This window comes from Misgurnus anguillicaudatus, chromosome 3 (genome assembly GCF_027580225.2).
Source record: "Misgurnus anguillicaudatus chromosome 3, ASM2758022v2, whole genome shotgun sequence".
Lineage (NCBI taxonomy): Eukaryota > Metazoa > Chordata > Actinopteri > Cypriniformes > Cobitidae > Misgurnus > Misgurnus anguillicaudatus.
Genome location: NC_073339.2, coordinates 25,331,847 through 25,357,271, shown reverse-complemented (window position 1 = coordinate 25,357,271; position 25,425 = coordinate 25,331,847). Strand labels below are relative to the sequence as shown.

General features: G+C 37.8%; 1 protein-coding gene and 2 long non-coding RNA genes across 4 annotated transcripts in view; all 3 read left to right on the top strand.

The window, feature by feature from the left end:
• LOC141361906 (uncharacterized) overlaps positions 1-24,395 on the top strand; it is a 593,959-nt gene extending 569,564 nt beyond the window's left edge. Inside the window, exon 2 of the long non-coding RNA XR_012367973.1 lies at positions 24,133-24,395. This is a non-coding gene — a long non-coding RNA (uncharacterized lncRNA). The remainder of the gene's footprint in view (positions 1-24,132) is intronic.
• On the top strand, positions 929-8,054 carry LOC129443894 (uncharacterized). 2 transcript variants are annotated; one of them, XR_012367972.1, is made up of 4 exons: positions 929-2,446; positions 6,871-6,998; positions 7,294-7,385; positions 7,733-8,054. It is a non-coding gene; the product is annotated as an uncharacterized lncRNA (long non-coding RNA). The 2 variants fall into 2 exon arrangements; XR_012367971.1 differs by lacking the exon at positions 929-2,446 and having other exon boundaries at positions 6,577-6,998.
• LOC129444512 (uncharacterized) lies at positions 8,194-15,463 on the top strand. The gene is made up of 9 exons (XM_073860036.1): positions 8,194-8,799; positions 8,883-9,062; positions 9,413-9,540; positions 12,194-12,307; positions 12,387-12,474; positions 12,601-12,708; positions 13,231-13,347; positions 13,644-13,838; positions 15,327-15,463. The coding sequence occupies exons 5-9, from the start codon at positions 12,408-12,410 to the stop codon at positions 15,461-15,463; spliced, it is 624 nt and encodes a 207-aa protein (XP_073716137.1). The 5' UTR covers positions 8,194-8,799; positions 8,883-9,062; positions 9,413-9,540; positions 12,194-12,307; positions 12,387-12,407.
• Positions 24,396-25,425: the final 1,030 nt, after the last annotated feature.

Genomic DNA, 25,425 nt, shown 5'->3' with positions numbered 1-25,425 from the left:
ATTATTCTTTGAGATTACTGATCATGTAGGCTATCCATACATTTACAATAATTAAAAGCCTGCTATTTTTACTTCCATGACTGAAAGAAAACGACTTTTAAAGGTTTAAATGAAGAATTTCGTTGCAAAACGAGAGAACTCCGTTTTTAACATTTTTGTCAAATTATTATTATGTTATCATGTTATTATTTTGTTTTATAGTGCTACTTAGCTGTATTTTTTAAGTTATGTTTAAATCAAAACAAACCAACCGCAGTTGAATTGATATTAATTGGAATGCACAATCAAAAAACGAGATTTCTTTTGCAACGAAACTTTTCAAATACCAACAAATTAAGCTACTATTTAAAGTATTTTTAAAGTAGGCCTAAAGCTTTTCTTGCATATTTGTAAACTATTCTTTGAGATAACACGGATCATCTGGGCTATCAATACATTTACAGCAATTAAAAGCCTGCTATTTCTACTTGAATGATCATGACTGAAAGAAAACAACTTTTAAAGGTTTTAATATCAAAGAATACCAATTTCATTACAAATAAAAACAACGCAATTTTTTAATATCAATCTTAAACTGGTGGTCTTCCTCTGCTCAGTTTTTTAGTTTACAAATTCTGCCAAAATATTGAATCGGGATTGCGCAAGCGCAACTGGCTTGTAAAGGAGATGAGACTCTTATTGGTTTATTGCACATTGCGCTTAGATTGTTAAAATAGGGTCCATACAGGCTTTTGTTCTTATTAAACGGCATATATTGAAACTGGTGTAGTTGTGTGTTTGTATATTTTGATAACAGATGCTTTTTTGGTTAAGGCCCACCTGATTTTCTCTGGGCCCACCCACATTGTGAATCCTAGCTACGCTAGTGGTTTATACTTTACATTTTCTGCGTTTCTGATGTCCTTTTCCTTTTTAATTTCCACTTCGTGCTCCCACTTAGCTTCTCCATAGCCATATTTGAATCCAAATCCCTCATCTTTGGATTTTGAGGAAATGGGGGTATTCATGCCTGCGCTGCAAAGTATGTTTTAGGCGATTTATTTTATGGTTCAAATGTGTATTTTGCAGTAGCGTGCGGCTGTTACATTCATTGGTGCGGTGACTACATTTTCGTGGGGCAGAATCCCTTGTCTGAACGGTATCACGACTTTCTCTCTCTTTAAGTTATATATACATTTTGGTCTACATTAAAATGACATGTGGACTGTATATTTGCTGTATGTTTAATTAAGGTCGGACCCAGTCTCAAGGCAGTTCGTGTAATCTATTGATTCGTGTCCATGGACACGATTTTCCCCTTTTTTCGTGCCAGTCAGAACGACTTTCAATCTAATGTATTTCAATAGGAAGTATTTTTCGTGCCTGCACCACGTTTTTTGTCCTATTTTTTTTCGTGTTTATAAGCACGAATTTAATCTAATGTATTAGTATATACCCGGGAGCTGTATTGTTTTACTTTATTTGTCATTAATTGATTACACTTTAAGCGCTACTTTACTCAACATTTAATCAGGAGATTTTTATCCTTTTTTATTTGTTTAATATTGTGCATGATGATCGCCATTGTAAACCATCGTCAGCGGTACACAATTGTTAATTTACGAGACTGCAGAGTTTTGCTACTGCAATCGTTTCTTAATGTTGCCATTTTTTCTGAAAATATTGATTTTTCGATCGGTTTCGTGTGTCAAATACAAGAGTAAATACAGTACCCATGAGCCTTATCGACATCTACTATGGTGAAGGCACCAGCTAAAACTACATGTGGGCCCGCTGCAGATCACAATATTTTCTCAACACATGAACACTAACGTGTGCTTGATAATTCAACAATACGATGTTATGGCCATCAATTTTGATATTTTTTTACAATCAAAGTAAAAAGTTTTTAGAAACAAAGTCAGTTTCGGACGCCTGCATTTCCCAGAATCCTCTCTGCCTCCGTTGCTATGGAGTCTGAGCCAGTCCTCTTTGCTATTGGGTGATTTCTTCTTCGGTACTCGTGACAGGGATTCTCTCATTACGCGAAAATCACTGTGCAGGTAAGTCACGATGCTTTCGTTTAAAGTTCACTATTTGTTTAAATGTTATAATTCACGCCTTTCTTTTGGCGTTAGGCTGACATTGCCATACACTACGAAAATTAACCATGGTTTTGTGGTAAAAGTGTAGTAACTACGGTTTGTGTATCGATTATTTGCAAAATGGTTTTACTAAACCAAACATGGTTTAACGTTTTTTTTTTCAAATTCATGGTTCTTTCTTAACTTGCAACCTATCTCTATATACTGCATCTGTTGTACCTGTCTATTCAGCTGTGTGTTTGTCCTTCTGTCTTTGTCTGCTTTGCAATGGCCACCAGATATACCCCTCACAAACAGGATCCCCACTACCAAGAGGGGAGGCTCTTGAGCTGAACCATGACCAGATTCTAGCTGAAGCCAAGGTTAGAGTTTTTATTTACCTGTTAGTTTATACTTAAACATAATGGATGTGGGACAACTTAAAATAAAAATGATAAATATAGCTGCAAGCAGCGATACCGGGGTCAAGCCAAACATGGCAAATAATGATTCATACGTGATGACTGTCATGATTTAAGATCTAAGTTTGCATTAGTTTTATGAAAAAAATAGCAATTTTTTCGTATCTTGAGACCACTAGGTGGCGCTGTGCCGAAACAATAGATGGTGCCTCAGGGCATGACTGTGATTACCCATACCAAATTTAGTGTAAATACAATAAAGCGATACGGAGATATAGCCTTAAATGACTTGACCACTAGGGGGCACTGACCAAACAATAAATTGTGACTCAGGTCTTGATTGTGATGACAACCACCAATTTTGGTGTAAATACGATAAAGAGATGCAGAGATATAGCTTCAAATCTCTTGACCACTAGGGGGCGCCGAAAAGTTTACAAGTCCTCCCAGAACATGTTGCTGATGAACCATACCAAGTTTCATAACAATACGCAATTGCGTTTCTGAAATACTTGAACTTAAAGAAAAATTTCAAAATGGCCGACACACAAAATGGCCGACCAAAAACCATTTGGTATCGTTTGACTCGGCATGCCTCACGAAATCTAACAAGACCAGTCTCATAATTTTACATTCAAGTTTGCAGTAGTTATAAGCAAAAATAGACGTTTTTAAATATCTCGTGACCAGTAGGGGGCAGTGTGACGAAATGGTGCATGCACCCTCAGGTCATCACTGTTATGACATATACCAAGTCTCATATTAATACGCAAAAGTTTTGCGAAGATACAGGCTCAAACACATTTTGGCGTGCTCGCCCTCGCATTCTTTGATGCGTTATATGACAACGGATAGGTCTACTGAAAAGCTTTTGATAACTTTTTTTCTAGAGTGTCTCTAGATGATGCATACCAAAAATCAAGCCAATCACACAAGCGCTCTAGGAGGAGTTCGAAAAAGTAGGTGTTCAATATAATTCAAAATGGCCGACAGGAAGTAGGTTTGACTCAGACATATTTGGTACAGTCGGACTCAGCATGAGCCAAGGAATCAATAGAGTGAATTCTTATGTCATAGTGGCAATTTAATCAAATGATATAAAGATTTTAAACAATTTATTTACATATCCTGACCACTAGGTGGCGCAGTCTTAAAGATTTATAGGTGCGCTCAGAACATGTCACTGATGAACCATGCCAAATTTCGTAGCGATACGCCATTCTGTTTGTGAAATACTGAACTTAATGAGAAAATTCAAAATGGCCGACACCCAAAATGGCCGACCGAAAACCGTTTGGTATCGTTTAACTCGGCATGCCTCAAGGAATCTAACAAGACCACCTTCATGATTTTAGACTCAAGTTTGAAGTAGTTATAAGCAAAAATAGGCATTTTTCGAATTTTGTGACCACTAGGTGGCGCTGTGACGAAACGTTGCAGGCACCCTCAGGTCATGACTGTAATGACATATACCAAGTTTCGTGTCGATACAATAAAGTTTTGCGAAGATACGGCCTCACGTCCGTTTTGGCGTGCTCGCCGCCTTGTATGTTGTCACTGTATACGAGAACGCATTGGTCTATCAAAAAGCTTTTGATAAATTTTTGTCTGGGGTGTCTCTAGATGCTATATACCAAAGGACATGCAAATCGGACAAACGATCTAGGAGGAGTTCGAAAAAGTAGGTTTTACGGAAAATTCAAAATGGCGGAAAGATTTGCATGACACAAATGGCATCAATGTGTGCATTTGAATCATCATGAGCAAAGGATTCAGAGGAAACAAGAATTTAGTTTCTAGGACTCACGGGTCAGAAGATATGAGCATGAACATAAGTGAATTTTTGGACTGTTGGTGGCGCTAGAGGGTTTGAGTCAGACACACCAATGTTGCTATAGTAACTTCTGAGTCTGTCCTCTACATGTGTGCCAAATTTCATAACTTTCCTACGTACGGTTCTATGGGCTGCCATTGACTTTTGGGTGGAAGAACGAGGAAGATAAATAATAATAATAAATATAGCTGCAAGCAGCGATACCGGGGTCAAGCCAAACATGGCAAAAAATGATTCATACGTGATGACTGCCATGATTTAACATCTAAGTTTGCATTAGTTTTATGAAATAAAGCAATTTTTTGTATCTTGAGACCACTAGGTGGCACTGTGCCGAAAGAATAGATGGTGCCTCAGGTCATGACTGTGATGAAACATACCAAATTTAGTGTAAATACAATAAAGCGATACGGAGATATAGCCTTAAATGACTTGACCACTAGGGGGCACTGACCAAAAAATAAATTGTGACTCGGGTCTTGATTGTGATGACACCCACCAAATTTGGTGTAAATACGATAAAGAGATGCAGGGATATAGCTTCAAATCTCTTGACCACTAGGGGGCACCGAAAAGTTTACAAGTCCTCACAGAACATGTGGCTGATGAACGATGCCAAGTTTCATAACAATATGCTATTGCGTTTCTGAAATACTTGAACTTAAAGAAAAATTCAAAATGGCCGACACACAAAATGGCCGACCAAAAACCATTTGGTATCGTTTGACTCAGCATGCTTCACGAAATCTAACAAGACTAGTCTCATAATTTTACATTCAAGTTTGCAGTAGTTATAAGCAAAAATAGACATATTTTATATCTCGTGACCAGTAGGGGGCAGTGTGACGAAATGGTGCATGCACCCTCAGGTCATCACTATTATGACATATACCAAGTCTCATATTAATACGCAAAAGTATTGCGAAGATACAGGCTCAAACACATTTTGGCGTGCTCGCCCTCGCATTCTTTGATGCGTTATACGACAACTGATAGGTCTACCGAAAAGCTTTTGATAACTTTTTGTCTAGAGTGTCTCTAGATGATGCATACCAAAAATCAAGCCAATCACACGAGCACTCTAGGAGGAGTTCGAAAAAGTAGGTGTTCAATATAATTCAAAATGGCCGACAGGAAGTAGGTTTGACTCAGACATATTTGGTACAGTCGGACTCAGCATGAGCCAAGGAATCAATAGAGTGAAGTCTCATGTCATAGTGGCAATTTAATCAAATGATATAAAGATTTGAAACAATTTCTTTACATATCCTGACCACTAGGTGGCGCCGTTCTAAAGATTTATAGGTGCGCTCAGAACATGTCACTGATGAACCATGCCAAATTTCGTAGCGATAGGCCATTCTGTTTGTGAAATACTGAACTTAATGAGAAAATTCAAAATGGCCGACACCCAAAATGGCCGACCGAAAACCGTTTGGCATCGTTTGACTCGGCATGCCTCAAGGAATCCAACATGACCACCTTCATGATTTTAGACTCAAGTTTGAAGTAGTTATAAGCGAAAATAGGCATTTTTTGAATTTCGTGACCACTAGGTGGCGCTGTGACGAAACGTTGCAGGCACCCTTAGGTCATGACTGTAATGACATATACCAAGTTTCGTGTCGATACAATAAAGTTTTGCGAAGATATGGCCTTACGTCCGTTTTGGCGTGCTCGCCGCCTTGTATGTTGTCACTGTGTACGAGAACGCATTGGTCTATCAAAAAGCTTTTGATAACTTTTTGTCTGGGGTGTCTCTAGATGCTACATACCAAAGGACATGCAAATCGGACGAACGGTCTAGGAGGAGTTCGAAAAAGTAGGTTTTACGGAAAATTCAAAATGGCGGAAAGATGTGCATGACACAAATGACATCAATGTGTGCAATTGAATCATCATGAGCAAAGGATTCAGAGGAAACAATAATTTAGTTTCTAGGACTCACGGGTCAGAAGTTATGAGCATGAACATAAGTGGATTTTTGGACTGTTGGTGGCGCTAGAGGGTTTGAGTCAGACACACCAATGTTGCTATAGTAACTTCTGAGACTGTCCTCTACATGTGTGCCAAATTTCATAACTTTCCTACGTACGGTTCTATGGGCTGCCATTGACTTTTGGGTGGAAGAACGCGGAACAAGAATAATAATAATAATAATAAGAAAACTAACAATAACAATAGGGTTCTACGCCCCTTCGGGGCTTGACCCCTAATAAGAAAACTAACAGAAACAATAGGTGTCTACGCCACTTCGTGGCTTGACCCCTTATATGGAAAAGAGATGAGTGTTGAAGATTTCATACGGTATATTGTAATAGCAACTTATTTAGCAACTAACATCCTATAATGCTCTGTGGCATGTTTTAATAAGGTAATATATTTTGGAAAAGAGAGGTTTCATCCCCTGAGTTTCAGAGACTTGGAGAATCTATGCCAAGGCTCATTTAGGTGTTTCAATACTTATGCTGTGTTTCCTTTTAGTTGTTGCATGTCTTTCACGTCCTGTACCTTTATTAGTCTTACAAGAAATATTCACTTCAACACACAGAGAGCAGCTGTGGAGACGAAACGTTTATGCCCTAGAAGAGACCCTTCACAGACCTCTAAAAGGATCTTTGTTGGCTGGGGCAAGCCGAGGGGGAGGCAAGGAGGGTGACGCCAAGCCTCAGCTACAGGGTATATCTGAATTATTTCAGATTTGTAGGAATTGAAATGTAAATGGTGGACCAAATCAAATTACGGAATAACATTGTAATTGTATTTGAGTATTAACAGTTTAAAACATTTCAATATGACAAAACACATAAAAAATAGAGTATAACACTTAAGTATACTATCATGTCAAGTACTTGGTAATGTCTTTACCAAATGCTTAACAGAAATACATCTGATTTCATAAACAGTTCTGTATATAAGGTGAAAAAGATCATGTATGTAGTGATAGCCTAACCTGTTCTGTGTACTGTTACAGTCAGTTTTACAGGTTGAGTGCTTCCTGTCATCCAGTGTGGAGATTTCACTTAACTGTACCCTCAGCAAAACTAAATCCTCATGAGGAATTTGGTAAATCGCTTTGATTAATTTGAGTTTAATATTATTTAGTCAATAATATTAAACTTTAATTACTTAAAGTATGCTTGCTAAGAATTAATGCACAGTGCCCTGCTTTATGGTTTAAGATGCATGTTTTTGGGGGGATTTGAGAAACCAGATAAAAACACATTTAAGAGAAAATTAAATCTAGGACCTTCTTGCTGTGAGGTGATAGTGCTAAACATTGAGCCACTATGCAATCCTATACAAAAAAATCAAACCTAGAATCCAACTAAATCTTGAATAGTTTGGTTTAGTGTATTATTTTTTATATGAGTTATTCACCTAAAATAATGTTAATTTCTTTTTCTCCCTAGGTGCAGAGAGTGGTTCTGTCGGGACCGTGATGTATTACGTCACAAAAAACAGCCACTCCACAATAGGGAATGTGTAATTAATAGGTTTTTTGAAGCCATCTGTCCAACCAAATGCATCATTAAAGGGGAAGATGGATATTGCACTCAACACAAGGTATGTTCTCAAAAAAGCAGCCAGTAACAGGTAATCTAAACTAGTGGTTTTCTTTTTTTCTGGCAGTCGGCAAGATGACCGCTGTTGTAAACTCACAAACGTAATAATGCTTTCAGGCAAACCAATCATTTTAATTACCATCAATGGTAAAACCAATTAACAGTTTAGATTTCCATTTTAGATTTGATGTTTTTCACACTATGTTTTGATGTTTTCAAAGCTGTGGCATTGTAGTTTGCAGTAGAGTCAAAGTGCATTGTATAGCACATTACAATCCAAGTAGGGCATCGTGAGCAAGGCCTGTTGTGGGAGTCTAAACGGGGGTCAACTGCACGCAATTTAAGTTTAGTTATTATTTATTTATTTTGTGATTTTAGATATGTTCATCATTCACCAGTTCTTACTTCCCTGGACTTCAACCTTGCTACACACATGGTATCGTTATTAATCGAAACAAAGACAGATATCTTTATATTTTTGTTCTCTGCAGACAAACAAAAAATGTTAGCTGTTGCAAAGCAATTTGGTGAGTTAGCAAATGATACTACTCGAGAAGTTAGGCAGAAGGAGTGCTATACTGGGATTATAGAAACTTATAAGATGTCTCTTAAACATTCACAATGTGCAGAATTAACTAACTGTTATAAAATATAGTATGTGGTAAATGTTTTTTTTCCAAGGGCATTTTGACTTGCATCAGCCACTGTATGTCTGTTAAACATGCAAATAGCAAAGGACCCCAGACTTGAAAGACCTTCTGAGGAGTGGATATTGGCCAGCTTCAATAAACAACACAACACTTTACACACTGGACCTCCTGATCTCCTTTCAAGTACTCAAGGTCATCTCTCCAAGATTCTCCAGACAAGCCTTCGCAAAGCTGCTGGAGCATTGCACGAAGTGTGGAGGAAGAGTAAGTGTAAATGTTATCATTTTATTCAAAACTCCATAAGCAGACAATATCACAATTACTATTTCATTCTATATATCTTCCAGTCTGGAAATATCAACGGCGATGCACTGCAACGCAGCTTCTTGGAGTTTTCATACGCTTCATTTGAAGCAGACCAGCTCTGCTGTGGTGCTCCTTTCACCTGCCCAGCCTGAACGCTTAGAATTGTTGGCTGCTTCAGCAGATGGAAACAGAAAGCTATATCGCTTTTGCACAAACAGAAGGTGGTCTTTATTCCAGTATTTTTATTGGTTTATTTATTTACTTTGATGGATATTCTATTTTTCTTTCTTAGCTCTGGTGATCCTGTTTTTTGTTTTCTTTTTTGAGGGGCTTTTTGTGGCTGAAGACAGTGCGGTGTCTAGATTTGTCAACACCATACAAAAAGCACTGAAAATGCAATTTTAATCATAACTTGACAAAATAGTTGTTACACAAAAAATCTTGTTCGGAGTTGATTTCTACTTTTGCCTACCAAGTACTCCTAAATCAAATTAGGAATAAATGCCATATACTGTATTGTATGACACATCACCATTAATTTGATTTGTTGTGTTTGTTGTGTGTTTTATAGACTGTGGCTTGCAAATATTGGCCATACTTGAAGAAAGTTGCTAGTGTCCTTCCTGATCTTCAGGAGCTGACCTCAATTAAACCTTTCCTTAATGTTATGCATGCTTGAGCCACGCTACAAAGTGTGAGGTATGTATATGTCACGGCTAGGGGCTGGCTGTTAATGGCTAAAGCCACGCCCCTTCTCAACTTCCACCTCGAGGAGGTCCCCAAAGCCAACCCAATGACCAGACAACACGAGAACAGGTAAGTATTAAAACAAACTTTATTTAAATATTTAAAATAACTTGGGGAATGGGGGAGGGGCAGACCACGGCACAGGGAGGTGGCAAGAAGGGGAAGAGGGCAACGGGGGTTCCAGGGGGGCTGGTGACCAAAGGTAGAGGGGGGGGGGGAAGACGGGAACCACAGGCGCCTGCCAAACTCCGCTATCCGTGGCGCCCTCCTCTTCTTTCGGGGAGGCACAGACAAAATAGTGTGAGTGAGGGGTTTACCGCTCGCGTCGCCCGTTGTACCTGTATCGCGCTAGGCAGATGCTTCACTGCTCACTCTCCTTTCTTCCTCTTTCCACAGGCAGCGACTGGGACACAAAGACACGTTTAGTTGAGACTTGGGTCGTCCTCACCTGTCTGCTGCTTACAGCTCTCGGTAAGTGTGGTTTTCCACAGTTCGCTCTCCTGACGTTCACTCCTGTTCTCTCTTTCTCCACAGGCAGCTTGGACACAACAACCGGTTAATTCAACTTGGATGCTTCTCACCTCTTCACTGTTTACAGCTCTGGGTACGTATGACGGTCCACAGTTCGTTCTCCTGACGTTCACTCTCGTTCTCTCTTTCTCCACAGGCAGCTTGGACACAACAACACGGTTAGTTCAACGTGGATGCTTCTCACCTCTCCGCTGTTTACAGCTCTGGGTACGTATGACGGTCCACAGTTCGTTCTCCTAACGTTCGCTCTCGTTCTCTCCTTCTCCACAGGCAGCTTGGACACAACAACACGGTTAGTTCAACGTGGATGCTTCTCACCTCTCCGCTGTTGACAGCTCTGGGTACGTATGACTGTCCGCAGTTCGTTCTCCTGTCGTTCACTCTCGTTCTCTCTTTCTCCACAGGCAGCTTGGACACAATAACACGGTTAATTCAACTTGAATGCTTCTCACCTCTCCGCTGTAGGCAGCTCTCAGTAAGTGCAGCTTTCCCTTAGCTCGCTATACGGCGTTCTGATCGACAATGCACGGGGGCGGGCTTACGACGGCTGGCCTGCACAGAAGGGCAAACGGCGATGATTTCCCCAGAAGGCGTCGGGGGCAAAACCCTCTCGGCGAGTTCGCTGGTCAGCAGGGGGGCGAACTGTCACACCGTCTCACCGGGCCGAGCGCTGCCCTATCCTCAATGCCCGTAGGGCGATCGAATACCGGACAGGGGCGCCCTTTTGTAGAGACCACGGGGCGGCGGAACTCCTTCGCCTCTCACTCTGCCACAAGGGAAAACACACAGGTAAAGTAGCAATGCAACGGCCCGTAGTTGTACTCACACACACACAGCCAGCTTTCAAGTCTTCACCGCCACACTCCGAAACCTGTCGACATACAGACGGGGGCGGCTTCCAGAAGCCCACACCGTCACTTCCCACTCAAACCGCACACAGCGTATAATAGATGATATTCTCTGCGACCGTTAGCCTCTCCGTATAATAAAATAAAATGGATGATGCGGGGTACGTCTGACAAGACACACAGCACTTGCACAGCAACCCACAGCAAATACACAGCAGCACTTAAACGTGAAAGGTTTTCAAATTACATGGACTCACCCACCACACTACAGGTGTACACAAGAGACGCCCGACGTCCTCCACTTCGCTGAGGTCGGATGGGGGCGATGACAATACGGCCGAGATGTTTAGTTCTGCTGCTGTGGCTGCTGAGTCCAACTATTCCTGCGGCTCGCCTACCGCACTGGATCAGGGGTAGGGCCGCCCTCCTCTTCTTGGAGGTGTTCGGTAAATGCACAGGTTAGTTGTTACACTTCATCTAAATCCAGAAGCTAATACTCACAGCGGTCCTCTTGGTTAATGTTTTGCAAAACTGTTTCTTTCCTTCTTCCTTGGTTTCTCTAAATGTGTCACGTATACCGATGTTTCTTCTACCCACAGGGTTTTCCCTTACTCCAACATCCACTGCGAACTGAGAGAGAGAGAGAGAGAGAGAGAGAGAGAGAGAGAGAGAGAGAGAGAGAGAGAGAGAGAGAGAGAGAGAGAGAGAGTACAACCAGCCTCCAATGCGTATCGGACGAGCACAGCTCCACACCTCAACTCACACACTAAGCACCTAAACTGTGATTTACACTGCTCTTTTATACTCCTCTGTGTGCTGCAATCTTCCAATCAACCGGCGTTCCCCTTAACCACGCACAGCTGCGCTTGATTTGGCTGATTACAACCCTCGCGATGCTACCGGATGTCCGGTGTTTCCTCTCCCCGGTCTGGGCGGAAACATCTGGGCGGAACCAAAGTTTCCCAACTTTTGGTTCCGCCCAAAAAGATCGTCACCTTGTGACATATAATATTTTTGCTTCATATGTACATGTGTAATGTACATTCATAAGAAATAGAAGTTAATGGCTTGACTACACTATTTAGATTCTTTTTGGCATAACCATTTCTTGTACAGGTTGTAAAAGCCCTTTGAGGACAAATGTGATATTGGGCTATATAAATTAAATTTATTTGAATTGAATTAGTCTTGAATTCTTAAATTAGTGTTCCACCATTTATTCACAGGTTAAATGAAGTGCTAGGAACCAGGAAGGAACAGGGACAACCACCGGTGAGTGGAGCAAGTGAACAGCTACCTTTCACGTTGTGCCCGTACAACCAAATATATGTCCAAAGCAGGTGATCAGAGTGTTTGTAATATTTTTGCATACTTTTTTATATTGAGTATCATACCCTCATTATTTTCTTTTAACGGCAGGGGTGGACATGCTTATATTGCATGCAATGGGCTGGAACCATAAAAAAGTATCTCTCTACATCAGGCACTTTCCACAATATATGTGAAAGTAAGTTTTTATTTATTTATTTTTTTATAAATGTTTTGTGTGTCTTTTAGTTGTTGTGTGCATTTTGTCTGTTGTTAATTGTACAATGTACAACAATCCTGATTATTGAATAACACTGTTCATCAGACATCCAGCACGAGACTGCAAGGCTAGCAGAACTAAAAACAAAGCTACATCGCACAGATAAAGGGGCGTCACAATGGCTTTCTGATGTGAAACAATGGGTAGCTCGTGGTACTACTATGTGACATTTTTAGTTTGATATTAAACAAGTGCCAAAGATGGTAGGCTTATCATCTAATTCTTAACCTCCTAAGACCTGGTGTGTCCACATACATGGACATCACATTTTTTGTTGTTTGCATCATAATACTTTATTCTGTGTAACTGGAACCTGGTACACAAACATGAACAATTACACTGCTTCATTTAAAAAAAAATATTTGGTTAATATATTTATTGATTTTTCCTGACCTCAAATAGCTGGAAGAAATCTAAAATGCAAGCCAAACCAAAGCTTGGGTCTTAGGAGGTTAAACAGTTGGTGACATCTCCTGCCACCAAAAACAAGCCAACTTCATCTCACCATCAGATGTTATTGCACATTTATGTTGTGTTTATGTTTATTATAGTTTCTTTGCAGGAACCATACATATCAAGTAAAGTTGTTTAAACCATTAAAATGGCTTTTATATACAAATTTATCCTCTGTGTGTTATTTAAACAGTGAATTTGCTTTCATTATCACTTCTACAGAGACATCAGAAACATCTCATGCCAGTCAAGGCACCACACACAGAGAACTTCAGCAGTCAATTGAGGGGCTTTATCTTGGTGTGATGCTCTGCAAGCAAACTCTCTACCGTCAGAATGGTATAACTATTATAATTTAATAGCTTGATAAATTCAAGCTAATGTATGCATCCTACTTTCCAACAACAATTACATGGAATTAGCATTTAATTCTGAACTCTGTTCTTGAAATGTCTAGTCTGTAGGATTTGTGTAGCTGTAACATTTTAGCTTCCTCCCCTAAATGGATCTTTCAGTTACCTCTTTGTCAATCTAAATTGTAATTTTCACATACAATTCAATTGCTGCTTTCCCTTTTGCTTGTAACCTTTTTTTCTTGGTGAACAGTTCACAAATCCCTGTAAATGTCTTTCTAGACAGCAGCAAGCTTCGCCACCACCTTCGAAGAAAGCTGGCAGATGACAAAAAGCTCCTTCTTCAGGAGATACAGAAATACAATGATCTTGTACTAGACTCTGCCACAAACATCATTGACCTAGCTGTGGTGGAGCATTCCCTCACTGGAGAGAGCAGTGTGTCTCAGATATGGCCGTGCGACCTTCATGACAGTGGTATGTCAAGAATTTATTTACAGTTTTGCTTTATAGAGTATTCTGAACAAAAGCATGCAACATAGTCAGTGTTAAAATATTCATTTAATTTATTGGTGTTTGCTTATTATGTATCAGTTTGTAAAAAGTATGCATAATGCTATTATGCAATATTGTCTCAAATTAACATATAACTGTTATTGATTCTTAGCAAACATTTCAGTTTGCTAAACTGTGATTTAGGTAGTACTAGTTTAACACAGGACAGAGTTAATTATTTAACACAATGCCAGTTTCTTTAACTCACAAAAGTGTTAAAGGGGTCATATTATGACATGTTTTATTGTGCAAAATAAATGTTTGGTGTCCCCAGAATGCATATGTGAAGTTTTAGCTTAAAATACCCCACAGATAATTTATTATAGCATGTTAAAATTGCCACTTTCTAAGTGCAAGCAAAAACGTGCCATTTTGGAGTGTGCGCTTTAAAGGAAACAGCCAACATCTAAACCTGAGTTAAGAAAATAACACATAACACAGAGATGGCGATAGAGAGAATAAAGTAAAAGATTGCAGATCTTCATCAGTGTTACTTTTTAACACACTTTAAGATTGGGACAATATGTATATATATAACCCAGCAGTGTTCGTTTAACTAGGGTTCAAGGACAACGAACACAAAAAGTTTATAAAAGTTCATTACAGTTAAAATCTGAGCATTAAAAATGAGTTTAAATAATTTAGTTTCACTAAATGACAGGCGACCAGCCCAAACGGAAGACTGAAATGTGTGCGTGGACTGTAATTGCATCTCTAACTGTATGTTCACAACGCTGATGGAGACTACTTAAAAAAACGCTCTGGCTGCCCTGCAAACGACGCTATAGAAAAAGAGTAGCAGACACTCGAATACATTCTCTGGAATCCTCTTCCACCTTCTGATTGGTTGCCACCGAATGTTTTCTCTGACTTCCGGCCACATTAACGCTCTCGTCGGTGGCGGTGTGAACGCATAGTAAGGAAACTGGCATTATTAACTCTGTCAATTAACTCCAACTCTGAACAACAATTTACTCTGAATATGTTAAATTTACTCTTTAGGTGTTCAATTCAAGTCAGAAATGTTTAACACTGAAATTTTTACTTTCCAATTTTGCTGTGTACTTAAGCACAACTATATTGAAGAAGAAAACGGTTAACCAAAAGTACCTATCAGACATTGGCTGAAACACAAAATGCTTTTTTCTGCTTTTGGTCTTTCTGCATTAAATTACCTCAGTGGGCCATCATGTTGCCTTGGTTTATATAGAATCATCTAGCCGGGTACCATTGTAACAATGCACAGAAAACGACAGCCATTCTTGTACGTAGATTTAAATGGGTGACATTTTTTTACTCTATTGAAGTTCTTTGGCCTCAAAAAGCAAAATTAATATCAAGTTAGTTTGAAGTAGGGAAATGAAGGACATTGCTGTCTCTTAAGAAGAAGATCGTCAGTGGTGTCAGAAGGGTTACAAGTCGTCCTTCAACAATACAAGACTGCATTAGGTCTTGAGGCCTCTGTCCTTCAACATGTTGAAGAAGAAGATCAAAGTGACCTCAGCAGTCCAGATACCAGCGAGGATGAAGAGGAAAACTTAATTTAGGTATTTTATTTATTTATTTATTTATTTGTTTGTATGTTTGTTCTCAAAAATTGACCAGATGCTGTTCCATCAAAGTGGATAAAGGAAAAGATTTTTGATAAGTCTCACAAATTTAAGTGGGAGTTCTGTTCCATTACTGTGGCTTAAGCCCAGTTCAGATCAAAGATTCACAACAAGACAAAGCTGTTTTAAAAGTTAACAGGGGGAAGTTGCAGCAACATGAACTGGCTCATCTCAGCTCTACTCAAGCCAGCTAATGGGGTTGCTGCAACACAGCTTGTCAATTTGCCAGCTGCTGGTTTTAGAAGGTTTCAACACACAGTCAGCTTGTGAAGAAGTTTTATTTTAATCCCAATCTACATGAATATGATGAATATGAGTTTACCATTATAATCACATGCAATTTGTTTTCCATGAAGTTATGCATTATGTCATGTGTTAGGCTGTATGTGAGTCAGGAGTTTATCTCTGTGTGGATTTAAGAACAGCTGTGTGTGATCAGGTTTCATGGTAGTTTAAAGAGCCATCTGAACAGGCACAAAGGGTTTCAGCCAAAGGGCAAATAGGTCATGGGAACAAGACACTGGTCTGAGGAATGTCATGTGGGTCTTGCCTGAACAGAAACATATTGTTAAAGCATATGGAGGGGAGGGACAAAGACCATATATATTTACCAAGCCTGGCTGAGAGCTTCAGACTGATTTGGAGAATGTCCCCAGAACTTCACTCGGGTTCTGGGGAGATTCATCAGGCAGGCTCGGCTTCTTATTTTGTCCGGAAAATAAAAGTCTATCTCTTGAAATCGGAACCTAAGACTGAAGATTGTTTTATTTGAGGAAAAGGAAAACCACAACATTTGGTGCCGAAACCCGGGATAGAAAAGAGCTGGACAGTCACACCACCTGGGCGAACCTGACGAGCAACACAAACAACGTATGGCCATAAGGTAAGCACTTTTTGCTTATTAAATTAGCTTTGTGTTGTTTGGCAGAATTTGCTCCAGGTGGTGAGAAATTTAAGCTCTTCTAAATTTAAGAACCATATAGGTGAACTGGGTTTTGATTTCAAGGGTACAATCTAATTAAGGCATGCATGCATGAATCTGTGTTAATTACTTTGGCTTTGATGATCATGGTGAATTGAAACAGATTTAAGTTAAGGGAACGCGTAAGAGTTTGTATGCAAGGTTGCATATGCTACGTTTGTCGAGGAAGTGTATAACGTAGAGGTTTAATTTGGTTTAATTTGAAGTTAAAATTTTAAATCATTACGTTGATGGAGGTGCAGTAATGATTGTTTAATTGGTTAATGTAAACAAAAAAGGACACGCAAAAGTCGTCACGTTGGGGAAGTGCAATGACGATTGTGTATTTATTTAATAATTTGTGTTTGAGTATGTATGTATGCAGCTGCAGAGTTTGTTTGATAGTGAGAGAAATGTGAACGTGAATCTGGCAGGCAGGGAGAAAGTTTCCCTTAGGCAGTCTCTTTGTGGGCTGTTAAGGGGGGTGTAAGTGCTGTCCTTTGTGTGTATGGGGGATGGCTACTGTGTTAGAGTGTGGAAGAATGAGCCCTAAAAAAATAAAGAAATAAAGAAATAAATGCTAATGGGTTATTACTGAAAAATGGTTGGGTTAACAATTTGGTTTATAAGTTATCAAACATACATTTGAAATGTAAGGTTTGGTAAAATCAATTGACACCAGATGGGACATCAAAAGGAGCACAGAACCTGAGACCACAGCTGGCTTTCTCAATGGACAATGCAATCAGGTGGCCACCTACAGAGATGAGCAGTTTTGCTTGTTAAAAGATTGTATTGTTCACCTGAGATGGCTCAGGGTGGTCAAATCACAAGTGCTGGTCAAATCACAAATGCTCTTCCAAATTTAAGAATAAAAAGGGGAAATTAAAGATTACTAGATTAATGATAAGAATAAAGGGTTTCATTTTCAAAAGGAATGTGTGCTAGGACAGATGATGGTTTGTTGTGTGAATGAGGTTTATTGTTTTATTTTTGTCGTTGAGTGGCTTGGATAAAGATTTAATGTTAAGTTGAGAAAATGCCTAAGAAGTTTCGCGAACCTGAGTGTTACCGTGTCGGGGCAGACACGTTGGGGTTCGGAGAGAAGAGTTATTAAAGTCCTGCAGGTCAAGTACGGTCTCTGTGTTATTTGTTTTGTTGTGTTGGAAGGCCCGGGCTGATGAAAGATATTGTTTTTGTTTTATTTGTCATGTCGGATTGGTAAATTGTGTAAGTGAATCTTTTCCATGTCGACTGAAGTGTAGTGGAAAGATGAATTTGGACAGGTAGTCTAGATAGAGTTGTTTTATTTTATTTGTGTGAGAATGCAATGTGTCTGTGCTAGAAAGAGTCTGTGTGTGTGAATGTATGAGATGGAAAGAGTGGGGGCTGCGTGAGCAGTGGGTGTGTCTTTCTCCTGTGGCTCTAAAGAGCCCACAGAGAGGTGTTGTGTTACAGGAGTGAAGATTGTTCAAAACTATAAAAAAGGGGATAAAGTTTGAAAGTATGTGAATAAGACTAAGAATATGATTATGGATAAGAGGCAGTTATAAATGCTGGGTATTAAAGATTAGAGTTGAAGACATTGTGGTTCTGAGGTATTGTAGTCAAAAACCTTTTTAGTTATTACAGTGAAATATACAGCTAATTCTAGAAATTAAATAATTCGTTTAAATGATTGATTAAAATAAAAAAAATGTGCTCAATAGGAAAAGATTGCTAGTCCAAAAAAGGACAGATGTTGGTGAAGGTATTTGATTCTATTTGACGAAACACTACAAAATATTATAAAGGAAATTTTATTTTAAAGACACATTGGAAATCTAAGTAATTATTTGGAGAATATATAAATTGGATAAATAAAAACAATAAGTTTGTGAAGTGGTTAAATGAGAAATAACTATAAAATATAAGGTGTGTTATATTGCAAAGGAAAGATTATGGCAGTCACATTAATGGAAAAATAAGGATTAAACAATTGTTGTGTGGAGAATTAGAAAATAAAATAATTGGAGTTCAAATGAGGAAACATTTGATGTGGCATTGTGTGAGGAGAAATGCAATTAAATAAAAATATAAACTAATTATAGATAAGATGAGATAATTAAAAGACAAAGATATTCTCAAAGTGAGATATAGAGAGAGAGAGAGAGAGAGAGAGAGAGAGAGAGAGAGAGAGAGAGAGAGAGAGAGAGAGAGAGAGAGAGAGAGAGAGAGAGAGAGAGAAAGGGAGGGGGAAAGCCATAGCTCGAGGGAATTGTGAGATTAAAATCTAGCAGGAAGACAGAAGTAAAGCTTTGAAAAGAAAAAACAACAAATTAGAGAAAAAAGTAGAGACCAAGTTATTAAAGGTGGAAATAAAGAGAAAAATAAAAAGGACAGGAAAATTATTAAAAGGTGAATGACACAGATAAATTATACAAAGATAAATTATTACAAAATGAAGAGGAGTCTTCATCTGATGATGGAAGGTGGTCACAAAATAAATTTTATTTTAAATCAAAAGGCAATATTTTGCATGGGTCAAGCTAAAACCTTGTGGGCTGATCATTCTGATCCTTTGACATTCAAGAAAGTGAACAAAAGCTGGCGATGAAAAGACAATGGCAAAAACTGTGTGACATCAAAGTGTTGGAGCTGCAAAGAGAGGAGAACTCAAACTAAACAGTGGACACATCCTACATGAAGGGGATTATATGAAGCAGTGAAGGGGGCACTGCACAATGTTCTGAAACATGTTCAGAAAAAAGACTGAGTGGAGTCCAGAAAGAGACCCACAAAGACAATATTGTTCTTGGAGACAAAAGAAAAACTGGACTATACTTTTTCATTTTCATCCGAGCCTTTGAGTGAAAGAGGGGAAAGAGTGAAACAGCCGTTCAATGTTTAGCAAAGGACTTTATAACTGTAGGGACACATACAATCTTTAAGTGAAAATCAGCTAGACAAATTTAAAGGCTGATCAAGAACTTATGTTGTTAGGTGTGACTACCTTTTCTGAAATCAAATCAGACTCCTATTAATCTGACAGGAAGAAATGCATAATGAAAATTGGGGGGTTTGAATTTGGTATCTACAGAGGAAGTTAGAACTCCAATGATGGTACTAAGCTAAAAAGCAAATATAAATGGCATCGAACAGCTATGGCAGAAAGGAAAATAAAATAGATAAAAGAAATAAATTGAAAAAACACCATAGGATACTATAATAGGTAAACAAGAAAAAGCTGTGAGAATAGAAAAAAGAAATAACTAATTATTGTAACAAACATACAATTTAAGGAAATAAATCTAAATTGTATCTAGTCACGATTTAAGACCAATTAATGACAAGAAAAGATTGATGATCCAAAAAATTACATACTTTGCTTACAAGTGTTTCTCCATTTGATAAACATTTTTACTGTGAATTAGGATTTGCATAAGAAGTAGATACTTGCATTTACGTATTTAATTATAAGGGAAAATATTATACAGGTTTAGAATGGATGAACTACTATTCCAACAGGCGGAAAGTTAATTTGGTTGATTAATGCTAAAAAGTTGATAAAATGATTGGTTGTCATTGAGGAGAACAGTTGATTTGCCAGCATGGGCAAACAGATGTGGAAGCTAAAAAGGACCTCAGAGTGTCAGGAGATCTTTTTAGATTGTATAGAAGTGAAAAATCTCAGTCATAAATATTATTATCATAGATGTACAGGGGGGAAATAAGTGGAATGAAAATAAGTCATTTAATTCATGAGGAGAATGAAGATTTCGAGTTAAGAAAGAAGGGAAAAATTGATGTGACGGATAAGAGAGAAGAAAAATTTGAATATCATCTATAATCACAAAGGATGGTAGATAAAAAGCTATAGAAAAGGAATAATCATCAAAGCCATACTTAACAAAATGTGTGAAAATACTAATCATAACAGAATTGATGTTTTACCTTGTATTAATTAAACTAACAACCGTACACCTTTAACACTGCATGAAATATTCACCGATAGACCTATGCGTATTGTAAAAAACATCTGGAATTAAGTGTTATATGAACAAACTAATTGTCTATGTATTGAGTTATTTGTGTACAGAAAAAGATGAAAGGAGTTGAGGAGGACATGAGACAACATGACTTGATGAGTGCGAGATGATCTAGCTTATCTGAGGTTCGAGAGGTCGGAGGAGGCCAAACACGGCCACAGGTGGCCCAACTGAAGGATGAGACCAGCCCCAGAACGTCCAAGTGGGAGGAGCAGCCAATGTAGCAGAGCTCGTAGGAAGGAGAGAAGGAGAAAGAATGCCAATGATATGAAAGAAGAAACATCAAAACCAAATTAAAGTAAAAGCAATTCAAGTATACCGACGGATGGAGAGCAAAGTTTTGAGCACCGAGAGGAAGAAGTGAAAAAGAGAAATTGTCAAAAGAAATTGAATTGAAAAGAACGAAACCGATAACTACAGAAGATTTGCATTGCTACAGTCAATTAAAAAAACAAAACTGATTACTACAGAAGATTTGCAATGCTACAGTCAATTAAACTTCCTGGCGATGGACTTTTGCCTTAAACGAGGCCCAGTGAAATATCTGCAATAATTTCAAAGGAACAGACTCTGAAAGAAAGACTGAAAACATAAAGACATTGAACAGAGAACATAAGGTGGACATTTTATGGGAAACATCCCAAAGATAACAATGATACAAATGGGTAATATTTACAGTTAAGGAAATATATTTGCAAAACCAGATTTCAATAATGCAATAACATTTTCAAGTCCACATACTTTGGGGTGATAAATTCAACAAGAATTCTTATGGATTACGAGAAAAAGTTTAAGGTCAACTTATCTTGATAATACTTAGGTCTTTTGGGAAATTCGGAGTTTAAAAAATACATCTGGTAGGCCACAATTTGGAAATTTGTGTCAATGGACGCAAATAACAAAACACTAAAAATAAAAAAGGAGGGATAGATAGTTCAGAATGGTACAGTAAAAAGTCTAAATGGTACAGTAAGATTACAATCAAGAAAATATAAGCCTTATGGAATTATAGACTTAAGGAAATTAGATAGGAAATGTTTTATAACAAGAATTTTGCATGAATCAACTAAGAAACCTCGAGATCTATTATGAAGACATCAAAAAGTATAACTTAAGGTGTAAAAGTGAGAAGAGAAATGCTATTAGAAGAATAATATAATCAAATCAGAGCAACATATACCTTGAAGATATTTGAAGATCCAATCATATCGATTGGAGAATTATTTTGAATTTATAGAAAAAGAAAATGCTTGACCTCATTAGGAGGGAGAGAAAAAGTACTTAAATAGGATGGAGACAAGAAATCACTACAAAAGAAGGGTATTTAGAATCCTTATAAAAGGATGAACACAACAATTAATCATCAATTATATGTAGATTCTGTTGATCAACCAAATGGATACCAAATTAGATTCAGGCATGGGATTAAGCTAAATAAGGAATTTAATAAAGTTTTGTCAGAATAAGAATACAGAATAAATAAATTATGTACAGTACTACAATCAAAAAGTAGATTATTAAGTTTACAAATAAGGCATTAATTTATCTTAGGATAACAACTAGATGCAGCCATTAGAAATACATGATAACATATACTGAATCAATTTTAATTAAAGGTTAGTGGGTAAATGAGGCGTAGGTGTCTGCTTAGAGAACCAAATGGAAGTTAAAATATTAGGATGATGGAAAATTTACTTGAAATTAACAAGAATATTATCAGGACTTACGTTACAAGACGGTAATGAATTTACAACTAGTAAACGAGAATTCAAGCACCTCTGATGAAGATGGGAAAAAGTCATTTAAATTGTTATCAAGAATTATTATGCATGAGTTACTTAGTTGTATTATTGGTTATTTCCATTTACTAGTTTTATTTGAATTAATTACATTTATGTGTGTATTATGCAATCTATACTTAGTTTATTATTGGTTATTTACATTTACTGGTTATATTTGGAATACTTTACTTTCATTTGTGTTGCAATCTTTACTTAGTATATTAGTGGCTCACATTTTCTAATGTTATTTGAATTAATCTACATTTATTTGTGTTTATTATGCCATCTTTACCTAGTTTTATTATTGGTTATTGCTCTTTACTTTGTTTATTTGAATTAACTTACATTTATACTTGTTTATTATAATTAATTTTTGAGTTTTTATGCTTCAATTCAGCATCAATTAGTTATACTTACTCGTTTTGAATATTGAATCTTTAATATTTCTTTTGTGTTTATTATGCATACTTTACTTTTGTTTTTATTATTTTTTACTTGGATTCATTAACGTTGACTTTACATTTACGATGCTTTATCATATACTCTACATAGCTAAAACGATAACTGTAAGCGTAGAACCAATTGCGCACAAACTGTTTAAGGCTTAAGTACTTTTACTTTTACATTCAAGTCAAAATGAGAATGGAAAGATGTTTGTCTTAATGTCCATAGTTCGAAGTGCTGTGGCATAATTGGGTAATTGGTAATGTATAGTGGCTTTCTTTAGCCACAAGATAGTAATAAGAAGACACTGAATTATGAAACAGCACTCCGGATTAAAATAAACAGGAAAAGTGAGGCTAAATTAAGCCTCAGAGCGGGGATTATGAAGAAGTTTTATTTTAATCCCAATCTACATTAATATGATGAATATGAGTTTACCATTATAATCACACACAATTTGTTTACTATGAAGTTATGCAGGTCATGTGTTATGTTGTGTGGGTCATCTCTGTGTGGATTTAAGAACAGCTGTGTGTGATCAGGTTTCATGGTAGTTTAAAGAGCCATCTGAACAGGCACAAAGGGTTTCAGCCAAAGGGCAAATAGGTCATGGGAACAAGACACTGGTCTGAGGAATGTCATGTGGGTCTTGCCTGAACAGAAACATATTGTTAAAGCATATGGAGGGGAGGGACAAAGACCATATATATCATATTGTTAAAGCATATGGAGGGGAGGGACAAAGACCATATATATTTACCAAGCCTGGCTGAGAGCTTCAGACTGATTTGGAGAATGTCCCCAGAACTTCACTCGGGTTCTGGGGAGATTCATCAGGCAGGCTCGGCTTCTTATTTTGTCCGGAAAATAAAAGTCTATCTCTTGAAATCAGAACCTAAGACTGAAGATTGTTTTATTTGAGGAAAAGGAAAACCACAACACTTGTAACAGAGTCAACTGGTCAAGTCACTATTCAACTAAGTCAACTATTGGCTGGTTCAAGTTTTGGACGAAAGAAAGTGGGGAACAATTAGTTTATTTGTTTGAGGAACAGCTGTGTCTGTTTGCCTAAAAACGTAAAATGTACTTAACTCTTCAGGGCACCTTATGTGCACTGTGCACGAGCACAATGCATACCTATTCTGGCTCGGTTAAAGTCAACATGGACTTGTAATTGCTATATTACACTGATTTTAACTGTAGGCTCAAGCAATTTCACTGACAATGTTAATTTAAGCAAGGCTTTTTCAAGTGAGCACAGCTTTCCTTAGCTGCATTGATGGAATATCCCCATTACTGTTACATTAAATCACATTTTTGTGTAATTAATAATGCTTCACACACCTAAAACAGCTGAACTTAACCTTCTTTTCCTACCTCTTGCTTTCCCAGATAGAAACTGCACAAAGGACTGCGTTTAAGGAAATGGACTTGGCATATATCTGTGTAGTGTTAGTATGCTAACTACATTATTATCTGTATGCATCCTATATTGTTAAAATGTTCAACCTGTGTCTAGATTATCAAGCATGTTATTTAGCATGTTGATGCTCCTTAAATATGCACAAACATCTCAATATAGGTGCAACAATCGTATGATATTATCAGATGTAATAATTGAACTGATGTTATATTTGGCTAGTGTATTCATAATTTGTGTATTTAAAGTTGCTAATGGGCATTGTTAGCCTATATATATAACCCAGCAGTGTTCGTTTAACTAGGGTTCAAGGACAACGAACACAAAAAGTTTATAAAAGTTCATTACAGTTAAAATCTGAGCATTAAAAATGAGTTTAAATAATTTAGTTTCACTAAATGACAGGCGACCAGCCCAAACGGAAGACTGAAATGTGTGCGTGGACTGTAATTGCATCTCTAACTGTATGTTCACAACGCTGATGGAGACTACTTAAAAAAACGCTCTGGCTGCCCTGCAAACGACGCTATAGAAAAAGAGTAGCAGACACTCGAATACATTCTCTGGAATCCTCTTCCACCTTCTGATTGGTTGCCACCGAATGTTTTCTCTGACTTCCGGCCACATTAACGCTCTCGTCGGTGGCGGTGTGAACGCATAGTAAGGAAACTGGCATTATTAACTCTGTCAATTAACTCCAACTCTGAACAACAATTTACTCTGAATATGTTAAATTTACTCTTTAGGTGTTCAATTCAAGTCAGAAATGTTTAACACTGAAATTTTTACTTTCCAATTTTGCTGTGTACTTAAGCACAACTATATTGAAGAAGAAAACGGTTAACCAAAAGTACCTATCAGACATTGGCTGAAACACAAAATGCTTTTTTCTGCTTTTGGTCTTTCTGCATTAAATTACCTCAGTGGGCCATCATGTTGCCTTGGTTTATATAGAATCATCTAGTCGGGTACCATTGTAACAATGCACAGAAAACGACAGCCATTCTTGTACGTAGATTTAAATGGGTGACATTTTTTTACTCTATTGAAGTTCTTTGGCCTCAAAAAGCAAAATTAATATCAAGTTAGTTTGAAGTAGGGAAATGAAGGACTTTGCTGTCTCTTAAGAAGAAGATCGTCAGTGGTGTCAGAAGGGTTACAAGTCGTCCTTCAACAATACAAGACTGCATTAGGTCTTGAGGCCTCTGTCCTTCAACATGTTGAAGAAGAAGATCAAAGTGACCTCAGCAGTCCAGATACCAGTG

Bases quoted from the DNA above. Each gene is read 5' to 3' on its own strand.
- LOC129444512 (XM_073860036.1), top strand. From the start codon at position 12,408: ATGCAATGGGCTGGAACCATAAAAAAGTATCTCTCTACATCAGGCACT. The intron at 12,475-12,600 runs GTAAGTTTTTAT...ACTGTTCATCAG, and splicing joins TTTCCACAATATATGTGAAA to ACATCCAGCACGAGACTGCA. The intron at 13,839-15,326 runs GTATGTCAAGAA...TGGTGTCAGAAG, and splicing joins GTGCGACCTTCATGACAGTG to GGTTACAAGTCGTCCTTCAA.